Below are 11,809 nucleotides of genomic sequence, written 5' to 3' on the forward strand. Positions count from 1 at the left end.
TTTTTTCTGTTATAAATTGTCATGTAATTTAATTCTTCTTATTATTTTATTTCAGGTTCTTGATGTGATGGTTCAGCAGTTCAGCTTCAACCTTAGGAGGAATGGCCAAATGGGCATTGGCAACTTAATTTGTCTAGTTTATGTTGGATGTTTTTTTAAAATTAATTTTATGTTTAAACTTTGAATTATCAAACCATTTGACTTGTGGCTTTTGAAAACTTATTGTGGTGATGGTTGATGCCTTGATGGGTTGATGGTTGATGTTTATGGAAGATAGATCTATGGCCTCTTAAAAGGCTATTTTTATTTATGGATGACTGGACCATATTTGAATTATTAAAGAAATCCCTTTGTGTTGTGATGAATTTTATCATATTATGCTTATCTTTTATTTTTCACTTCCTTTATTGTTGTTGATGGTAGAATATCATTTTATATTGTCTAGTGTCTACTAGGTGTGTAGTATATTGTTTTAGACTTTTTCATGTTGAATTTTTGGGCAAGGCTAGAGACCCTGCCCGATGAGCCTGATCCCTGCTCGATCTTGCCCGCCTAGCCCTTCCAAAGTCGGGCATTTTTTGGATAGGGTCAGGCTTTGGGCTTGGTTTGCTTGCCCAAAAACATTTAAGGCAGGGCATCGGGTTAAGGGGCTGCCCTACCTGACCCTGCCCATGTACAGCCTTACTTATATGTGGATGACATAATAATCTTTGGTTCTAGTATGTGTGTTGTTAATAAAACAAAAATTTTTCTTTTTTTAAACTTTGATATGAAAGATATGGGTGAAGCCAAGGTAATTTTAGGTGTAAAAATCATAAGAAATGAAAATGAAATTTTGCTTTTCCAAGAACATTATGTTGAGAAAAATCTCAAAAAGTTTGGACATCTAAAAAATGCTCCTTTGAGTACTCCTTATGATTCGAGTGTGTAATTAAAAAAGCACAAGGATGACCCAATTGCTCAATTTAAGTATGCACAAATTATTGAGAGTCTATTACATTTGATGAATTTTACAAGGCCTGATATAGCTTATGCTGTAAGCAAATTGAGCAGATATACCCATTATCCAGGCAATAAACACTGAGAGGCTTTAGAGTCTTGAGATATTTGAGAGGTACCATAAATTATGGTATATTGTATAGTGGATTTCCTATTATATTAGAAGGATATAGTAATGCTAACTGAATCTCGAATTCAAAAGAGACAAAATCCATTAGTGTTTATATATTCACTCTTGGTGGTGGTGCAATAAACTGAAAGTCTGCAAGATAGACAATCAACACAAAATCTTCAAGGGATTCTAAATTTATCGCCATGGAGCTGGCTAGAACTGAGGTTGAGTGGTTAAAAACTTTTTAGCGAGTATTCCAATAGGTGAAAAGCCCACACCATCAATGTCTTTACATTGTGATAGCCAGTCTGCAATAACAACAGCTAAAATAAGACATTCAATGACAAAAGTAGACATATTTGATTGAGACATAATATTATAAGGTAGCTGCTCAAAGATGGGGTCATCTCAATCGATTATGTAAGATCAGAGTTAAATTTGGCAGATCCATTAACTAAGCCCCTGAAGAAGAAATTTATTATTGAAACATCGAGGGGAATAAGACTAAAACTTGTTTGAAATTAATGATGATGGCAACCTAACCTTTATGATTGGAGATCCCATGAAGAAGGTTCAATGGGTAAGAACAAGTTACTTATTAGTTCTACTAGCACTAAATTTTTGTCCCTTCTTATGGCTTGAGAAAGTGCTAGAATGCATTGAACGGAGGTTGAGCGAAAACTCTTAATATTTTCATAGTCCTTATGGATAGTGTATTCATTGCAAATACACTTGATGAAAACACCTATACAAATATGGAGTAAGGCCACTTCTATGAGATCGTGGCAAAATCTCTAGAGCATTTGTTAAAACTAGGCACGCGCATGGCCAATAACATGCAAAACCATTGTTAACAATAGAAACTATAGGGGTATAATCCAATTAATAAGACCTCTAATACACGCTCAAGATCTGTTGGTTCAATAATAAAGTTACATCGACTTTTATGTGTGCTAAGTTTTATTAATCTAGATTTGGTTCAAGTTGATAGACACCAAATTCAATGTGATTATCCTCCATGTGAATAACTCAGATGAAAGTAGATCTTTTTGACACATATGGGGGATTGTCGTGTGTGTTCAAAAGTCCCACATTGCCTAAATGAAGAATTCTCCTAGTGTATAAATGCTAAGGAATAAAGTGGGTTAGTAAAATGGACTTGGAGAAGAAGTGGGCTCATGTGCACGAAACAAGCCAATTCAGGGCAATCGTTGTTGAAATCAATCGATTCGCCCTCCTGCACGTGAGTTTAAAAGGCATTGAGTTTCTTTTACCGAATTATTTTTACAAAAAAAATAAATAATTATTTATTTACATGAGCTTACCGAAAAATCTCATTTTTTGACTGTCTGAAGTTTGAAATCAAACCATGAATGTTTTTTAGCCATTAACCAGACTCTAAAACGGATGATTAAATTCCTAAACATTCATGTAACCCCCTAATATTTTCAGACAAAAGCTTAAAAGAGCTTAAATGTGTTTTACGTCTGTGTAACTAGTGCTTAATGGGGTCTAATTCAAAATCATGAGCCCAATGTCTGCCTTCGACTTATATATAGCCATGGGTGCAGACAGGATCAGTACCAGCCTCTTAAGCTTTCAAGGTATTCTTCTCCTCCTCCGACTTCTCTTCTTTGTCTAAGTTTTTTCTATTAGTGCTGCTGTTCTGTACCCTTGCATTGTGCAAGAAATACTTGTTTAATCTCGTAAAACTGCCGGTCCGTCATCCCGGTGTGTCAAAATAATTCTTAAGGACAATGTTCTTCCAAACATGACTCAAACAGCTCACTGTTTACGTCCATACAACCAACAAGAGAAGGAGAGAGCAAGACAAGGGGTAAATAGGAGTAACAATTGCCAGAAAGCAAAAAATGATGGAGCCTACCATGCATGAAGAGACTACCGTTAATTTGAAATTAACAATAAGAATGAGATTAGCCCAAATTTAATAATTCTACATTTAATATATATTAGATATAAGTTCAAAATTCAAATAACTCAAACTAGGAAGTTTATTGTCTATTGCTATTCAACCCATTATTGAATTATAATATTTATTAAATAAACTAGATAAAATTAATTTAATCAATTTTATTTTTGCATTACTAATAATTAGTAAATACAAATAGACAATTATAATAACCATAATTTTAATTATTCTAGGTTTAATATGTATCAGTTACTAAGTTCAAAATTCAAATAACTCAAACTTAGTTTATTGTCTATATTGCTATCCATTATTAAATTATAATATTTATTAAATAAACTTGATAAAATTAATTTAATCAATTTTATTTTTGCACTACTAATAATTAGTAAATACAAATAGACAATTATAATAACCATAATTATAATTTAATAGTAAATACAAAATATATATATTAAAATGTACTTAATAATCAAGCATACCATCAGTTAAAAAACATAGCATTGGCAAAACCATAAAAAATTATTCCAAATGGATGAGAGTTTCACAAACTAACGCCAAAGGATTCAAGGCTGATTGGTCATGCCTTCAAGAAGCCCTGTACGAGGACCTAGCAAAATACACATTCTAAGAACACGTTGAAACGAAGATTAAACCAAGCTATGCTAGAGGTAGTATTCCCTAACAACTAGACACAGAAGAAGACGACAATCAGACACAACATTCATCAAGACACGGCTTCAATTTACAACCATCATGGTTCATCATCAAAGCCAAATATCAGTACTTAGTAGCATGTGATGACTCTCATGGACTGACGTGAGAAGTAGACCTGCACAACACATTCTTCTCATCTGCTGAAAACTAAGCATTCAAATTCGGACCCTTTTGGCATCACTTTCAGGGACGCTTGCGTCTCCCCTCCCTGAACTACCAGGCAGTCCAGAAACCTGTTTAATCATACAATACAAGTCAGCAGCAATCTCATCTGATTTGGAAACTTCTCGTGATACATATAGTCATATTAAGGATCACATTTTCCTGAACTAAGCAAAAAATCTATATTATCAACAACACATTCTTTCTTGCCCCTGAACTACAATGTATTTGAATACCAACACAAGAACTCACATTTTCATCTGGAACAACTGCATATCTCTCTGCTGGTGAGACCCAAGTTCTCCCTGCCCAACCACCATAATGCAGATTCATTTGAAAACGGTGTGAAATGGAAAAGGCCAAAATTAATGACTATAATAAGGGATGCGAATAATGACGCACCAGACAATGGATCAGCCTTTGAGGATGATTCTATGTGCTGCCCACAAGACCCATCAACACTCAGGAGCTCAATAATCTTAGGTCCATTCCTACAAATTACAAAGATGACATTCATAACTCAGGACTAACGATGACACACAGCCATTACCTGAGTCTAGGACTAGGCTCCAGTTTCAAAATTGATGAGACTCTAATCTCTAATCCTTTAAGGGCGAAACATACAACGAATCATAGTTCTACCATGTCAAAATTTCTGACAGACATTAACTAAAAGCTAGAATTTTATGAAGAAGAAAATGCCAAGATGGCAGCCACACAAGGTCAAGCTCGGATCATAAGGAGTTCATGGCCCTTGATAATTCTCAACAGATTAAGTTAGCAATAAGCATCAAGGAAATTCTTCCCAATTGATTTGAAAATCTAACCATTCAAGCGCTCCAACAAAATTATTCAGGTGCACATGCAATTACCGGTCAATAGTTTCGCCATGTCCAAGCTGTCCATTTGTGCCCCTTCCCCAAGAATATACATTTTGTCTATCAGTAACAGCAATAGTGTGTCTCCATCCGCATGAGACCTGAACTACTTTCTACCAGGACAAACAAAAAATGAGAGGAAAGAGAGAGAGAGAGAGAGAGAGAGAGAGAGAATATGACAAATACATCAAGGTTTTCTTAGCCCTTGTCCTATTATTTTGGCTCAAGAAGGTACCTGGTCAAGGGGAAATTCCACAGGTACGGGAGAGCAATGATCAACATTGTCACCAACTCCAACCTGTCCGAACTGCATTTAGAGAAACATAAAAGGTCAAACACGTCTAGAAATGAAATGCATGCGTCATGAAATATAAGGAATATAAGACTGGGAACTACTTTCTTTTTCTTACTAGGAGACGAGTATCACATATATTGTGCCATCTATTCCTTAACAAGTTGCCAATTATTAAACTAGCAAGTATCTCTAGTTACTACAATACAAGATATAACGAAATAGGAGAAGAATAAAAAGTTTTCATCAACCTTATTCCAACCCCAGCCATATAGATGTCCGCCAGATGCTATTGCCATACTGTGCCTCCAACCACCTGATATCTAGAAGAAATAAGGAAAAATTCAGAGATAGAAAACGAACATCCATAATCACAATGTCTAGCACCAAAAACATTGCTCTTACAACTGCAGAAGATTCTATTTGAGCAATTTAAAAAAAAAACTAGAGGAACATAATCGGAATTTATGTGACACAACACAATGAAGCTGTTATTCACTTGATGAGAATTAGGCAATTAGCTACAGTCTACTCCATTCCGAAAAAAAAGGTGCCTCTAATTGGGACTCAGGGAAGAGAGGACCAATTAAAGAGGAGTGAAGAGAACTGGCATCTTCTGAACCACTTAAATTTATTTCCATGAAGTTAGAAAATAAAAGGCTAATACATCCAAGATATGATTAAGAGGAAACCTGAGAAATAAATTTATCGTTCAAGGTCTGAAGCTTGTGAGGCACAAGGTGGTCCTCAAAATCCCCATGTCCTAGCTGGCCGTATTTGCTCCACCCATATGTGTAAATTCCTCCAGAAGAAGAAACAGATATTGTATGCCGCCAGCCACAAGCAACCATGACCATCTTGTCACCATGTAACTTCCAAACAAACAGACAAGCAATGGGCAATTAGGGACAAAAATAAATACAGTATAGAGCAATATTTTCCATCTATATAATAAATACTTTCAAAGTCAACCTACAAAACACTGGCAAGCACACCCCTGAAATGCTTCATTTTCTGTTTTACATTACGAGTAAAACTTTCTCAGGAATCAAGCATTGGATAAAGTCATCTACCACTCAAACTATGACCAAGGTCATCATACTCTAATCTGGAAAGATGAGATACTACCAATTTGAGGACATACATGAACAGAAGAAACTTTTTCAGGAAACATGCGATCAGATCTGTCTCCCAATCCCAAGTTTCCATATCGTCCCCAACCCCATCCAAACAGTTCCCCATGCTCAGTGACAGCTACACTATGTTCAGCACCTGCAGCTACCATTTTGATAGGTACACCCTACAACAATGTACTATTTCACATTAGTGTGTATAAATATATGATTTCCTGCTGAAAAATGATATAGACGATGTAGATATTAAGATGTTTCTTTTTTTTTTTTTTTGTTGAGGCAGTTTTATCGTTCTTGTTGCTTTCCTTGTTATCAGCACTACTTGCAAAACGGGAAATTACCACTGATGCTTTTACTGGAAGGTAGTTGATAAGCTAGTCATAATCACAATGATTCAACTCCAGCATTTTTTAATGCAAAAAATTCAATCACAAGGTTTCTACCTTATAGAGAAAGAATAAAATAGGGTTGGAGGACGGGGAAGATGCTAACATCCAAACTGCTGTTGACCGCAAAAAGGTGTTGAATATATGCTTCTTTTTATTCACAAATAAGCGCAAGAAACAAAATGATACATGCTAAATCTCTTACACCATGGTATCCCTTTCCTGCCTATTGTTTTTCTGAGGATAGAAAAGCCCATGTGAGTCAATACAGATGTGAGTCGGCTGAGTAAAACACCATTTACTAAATGATCATATGGTTTACAGGGATGACAACTTCACCGTCTGTTGTTCTATATTGCACCTTTATCATCTAAAAGTATAGATCAGGCACCAATTTCTCTCGTTATACAACATGAGGAATGCCAACCGACTAGAAGATTATTACTAACACCTAAGGGACTACTCAATAGGTTCTAGTAGTATTAAAAAGTAATTAAATGTGACTATTAAACCATTGAAACAACTCCCTGTTAAAAATGAAGTCACTAAAAACTATTATTCACCAATTAAGTTGTTGAAAGGCATAAACATTGATTAAAATAAAGAGGTAGTCCTTTAAGTTAAATTTAGAAAGAGGTGGACATGAAGCAATTTGATGGATCAAGGCTATGGCGAATGCAACTTAACATTGTAAATTGATGCTCATTAATGTATGAATGTAAAGTCTGAACTGAAATGTATGAATGTATGAATGTATTTGTGGCACAAGAGAGTATGAATGTATGAATGCAACTTAACACTGAATGTATGAATGTATTTTACTATTCACGCCCTAGGAAAATAACACTAAAAGCAGTACCTGAAATGTCTGAACTTTTTGTGGCACAAGAGAGTCCTCAGAGGTGCCAAGTCCAAGTTGGCCATTCTGATTCCGCCCCCAACTTCAATTGGCAGAGTAAAGTCAAGAAACACTCCAAATAGGCAAATAATTGTAAAATACTACAGCAGTTGTGGCAACAGAAGGAATCATTTGTCTTCAATAATCAAGAAATTTGGTTGATATGCTCTCAAATCAAAATTGCAGAAAAAATGGAAAGAAAGTCTATCCTACAGAGATAAAGAAAACAAATATTCCACATAGGGTATTGCTTCACAGCTTCTACTCATAAATAGTTCCTTAAGAAATTCTATTCAAGAGATAGAAGACAAGTACAGAATAAAAATACAAGAATTGCTGGAAATAGGTACAAACACCAAATATAAGCAGAACCAGGAGAACTTTGTCTGATTCTTCCTCCTCAAATCTTAGTCAATTTTTTTTTTTTACCAGCAATTTTTAGTGAAAATTTTCACTCAAATGAGGTGGAAAACATTAGACGATGAAATAAAAAACGTGAACCATAACATTCAACACATATTGCAAAGCAACTTGCTAGGATGGAATTGTCAGCTTCAATCAATACACTCAATCATACAACTCAAACTTTATTGACCAAATAAAAATAATTTGAAATTGGAAAAAAGGTTAGAATCAAAAACGAAGAGTGGCCAAATTTTGAACAAGAACTGCTCACCTCTGCACCTCGCCTTCCATGGTAACTGCCAAACAATGGCTGTCCCCACAAGCAATTTGCTTTATCCTTAGACCCTGCAACGCTATAATTGGCAGGGGAGTGAATAAGTCACTAGAGTTACCGTGACCCAACCTTCCAAAGTCACCCCTGAAAATTTAGAAAAAGAGCAGAAGCTGCTTATGATTGTTCATAAAAACCTAACAGTACTGATGTCACCCAACTGAAAGATAAATTATGGAAGAAAGGAGTCCCCCTTGATGAGAACAAAAATGTTTCAGGAGTTACAAGTGATAAAAGACAACAACAAACATAATAAGCCCGCAAACTTATTATGACTTTTCATACAATATAGCAGAATGTGCCCAATTTTTCAGCGCCACAAATCAAACTTGACTTTTGCCTATCATATGCAGGAATTATTTTATGCATAGCGATCAGAGAGACCTAAAAACATAGCAAAGATTTTCCGTTCTTAAGTTAACCAACAATATCATTTTTCAGCCCTTGTGTTGAGAAATCTCCCTCCGATGTTTCATTTTAAGACGCTATCCTCTTCCAAAATATGAACTTTCCATAGTTATGCCTAGATAGATTTTACTGACAATTTTATATATTTTATTGATTATTGATTAGGGCGCAAGTATCATAAAGGAGCTAGAGTTTCCATAAACAGTGCATGGGCAAACTTGTTTGATTCCATTTTCAGCACAATTGATGACAACACACGGTAGCCAAGGGTAAAAAGACATGCATTTATAGGGAAGGTAAATTTTCTGTTATGGGAAGGTTATCGGTTAGAAAATTTAGTTAAAAGATAGAGAGCAGACCATCCCCAACTAAATACTTGCATGCGGGACTCTGAATATGCAATCGTGTGGTCAGCTCCACAAGTAACAGATACTATTTCTTGGCCATCCAGTGAACTCAGGTGCGTAGGAAAAAGTCGATCCTCGGCATCACCATGTCCCAGTTGCCCATCCTCTCCCCGTCCCCAAGAGCAAACAACATTTCCAGCTGTGAAGGATAGGCATTGAGCAAGCCGTAAGTTTAACAAAGACAGAAGCGAAGAAAATTATAAATCACTAATATGCAAGGATTCCAGTTCTTGATGTAAATAAAAAGGGTAGAATGACGAAGGTTGCAGATGTGCATTTTGTGGTCCATATATATCCACAACCAATTTTTCAAAACATTTTCGGAGCAAATGCAGTTTTTGGCTCTTGCTGCTGCTCAACAAGAAGCCAAAGCACAAACTTGAAATCTTGCCTGTAACTGATCTACCTCAATTGATTGGTTATAAAACAGACAGGTGTAAATCAAGTGGGCTATCTTAATTCTTATCTAAACAGCAAGGTATTCCCAAGAGTGACAGCATTGAACTCCTCGTTAAGCCACTGTCCAGAAGTTCAGGTCAATGCCAATGGGCCAAAACACAGTCCAGGGGTCATGTCAAGATAACCTCCGATTCCACAAATTTCCAAAACGATCTACCCCAAACAAAAGTACGACAAAATTGTTTATCTAAAAAGTAGAAATAAGTGGGAAGTCGGCGCTTACAGAGAAGGGCAACGGAATGGCTAGCGCCAGCGGATATGAAAAGCACGGGACGAGGAGGAGCAGAGGCATCACTCATGACTTCCTCTTGGACCATCATGTTGAGAAAGTGAAGAAGGCGAGGAGTAAGGAAGAGAGAGAGGAAGGAGAAGAAGAGGCATAGAATTTAAGGGTGGTATCGGGAGAAGACTGAGAATGAAGATATTAGTAGGTGGCCAGATATGCGTACTAGTGAAATGGATGGGACGTTGTAAAAGAGATCGTTCAGAAGAGCAATAAAACCTGTTAACAGAAGAGAAGGGTAGGCTTAGAGTAAGAGACAAGTCGAGGGAGGAGAGAGAGACTGGGTGGTGAGGCAGGTAATGAATAAACGACTGCATTGAATGCAGAGGGGCCCATCGGGTCGGACATTTGAGTCCAGCCGGCGAATCGGATGTGCTTCGGCGATGATGGTTTAGGGTCCGTTTGGATTTCAATTGGATATAATAGATTATGAAAATAATTAATTAAGTGCTAGATTTTAATCATAATTGATTATATTATAATATAATTTATTTGGATATTATTTTTTTAAAATTAATTTTAACTTAATATATGTTAACAACTTTTTTAAAGATTTAAAATTTGAATTTTACTAAGAAAAAGAAGAGAAGAGAAGGGAGTTTGATTTTTTTTTTAATAAAATTTTGTGCTTTTTTATAATTTTTTTGAACCTTTTTATGTAATTTTTCCAGTTTTTTTTATCAGCGTTTCTGGAAAAGCTCAAAATATTAGCTTTTAAAAAAAATCAATTTTAAAGGTTAGAATCGATTTTTTGCTTTTTCAGATGTTTGGCTAATAAATTAAATAATTAATTTTTTTGAAAATAAAATCGATTAAAAACGTAGGGCACTTAATTTCGGTGCACTCCGTCAATTCCCAAAATGTCATCTTGTCATCTTCTCTCCGCCACACACTCCTCCTTAGTCCTTGCAGTCTACCGCCTTTTTTTTTTTTTTTGCCTTTCTTTTTAATCTCTCACTCTCTCAGTATGATTTTCGTCAGCACCACTTCCTGTTTCAACGGCTTTGATAGTTATACTTTGACACGTGGGTAACACTTCGCTCCAAAATTCGTAGTTATAAGATTTTTTTTTTTTTTTTGCTAAACTTATTCAGAAGGGAACAAGTTATGGTTAAAGGTTGTTTTCGTTTCCTGCGCAAGGATGACACGCAGAAATCAAGGAAAAAAAAAGGTTGTTTTCGTTTCTCATCTGTTCGCTCACTCAATGGTATCTTAAACATTGAAGTTTTTTTTTTTTTTTTTGAATTACAAGATTATGGTAAAACCGTGCAATAAATTAAAATCTAGTCATATTTAAAAGTATAAGATTTTTATAATCTGTAATGGTACATCAAAAATTACAATATTAAATGTTTCGTGTGGAGGCCAATAAGCTAAAAGATTAATGCATCTGTTTATCTCTATGAACATGGTCAAAAGTGACAATTCAATCTCTCATAATAAGATCTCTAATTTTTTTGATAGTGTCAAAATAATGATGTCTCTCAGAGTAAGTATAATTAATGAGTGACAATCCCTCCATCAAATCAGAGTGGATATTGACTCTTGACTCTTGCTAATTTCACATTGCAGCAAAGGTTTCATCCCTCAAGAATTCCCATAAATTCTGTTATTATGCTAGGTTAATATTCAAGGTATTTGAAAAATTCTTTAATCCAATTTCTCTTATCATCCCTGATGATGCCTTTACATGTTGCAGCACCATTAGTGTTAATAGAACTGTCGATCAAAATATTAAAGTTTTAAATGTTATTCCTTCATCCTAAATTATAAAATATTTTTAAATAAAATTTTACATATAAATATACCTCATTAAATACACTTAACAGCCTTATTTTTTTAAAATAAAAATATAAACTTTAAAAAATACCCATCGTTTAATACATTGAAAGAAAAGAGATAAAAATTAATTATATAGAGAAAAAAGGAAATATTGAAATTGATATATTTAATAAAACCTTAATCTATTTGAAGTATCTGATATTTTGAAATGAAGAAATTTCTTCAAAAGT

At 35.1% G+C, this 11,809-nt stretch overlaps 1 protein-coding gene across 1 annotated transcript; it reads right to left on the reverse strand.

Annotated features, from left to right (window-relative positions):
* Positions 1-3,522: 3,522 nt before the first annotated feature.
* Positions 3,523-10,067, reverse strand: LOC129297366 (ultraviolet-B receptor UVR8-like). Its single transcript, XM_054935702.1, has 12 exons — positions 9,738-10,067; positions 9,008-9,194; positions 8,181-8,327; positions 7,466-7,547; positions 6,232-6,387; positions 5,780-5,959; positions 5,339-5,410; positions 5,031-5,102; positions 4,790-4,908; positions 4,320-4,408; positions 4,170-4,222; positions 3,523-3,988 (listed from the first exon to the last, which is right to left on the reverse strand). Exons 1-12 carry the CDS (start codon positions 9,832-9,834, stop codon positions 3,911-3,913), a joined length of 1,332 nt encoding a protein of 443 aa, XP_054791677.1. The 5' UTR covers positions 9,835-10,067; the 3' UTR covers positions 3,523-3,910.
* Positions 10,068-11,809: the final 1,742 nt, after the last annotated feature.

This window comes from Prosopis cineraria, unplaced genomic scaffold (assembly GCF_029017545.1).
Source record: "Prosopis cineraria cultivar Desert tree isolate PC_DT_omini unplaced genomic scaffold, ASM2901754v1 PC504, whole genome shotgun sequence".
Lineage (NCBI taxonomy): Eukaryota > Viridiplantae > Streptophyta > Magnoliopsida > Fabales > Fabaceae > Prosopis > Prosopis cineraria.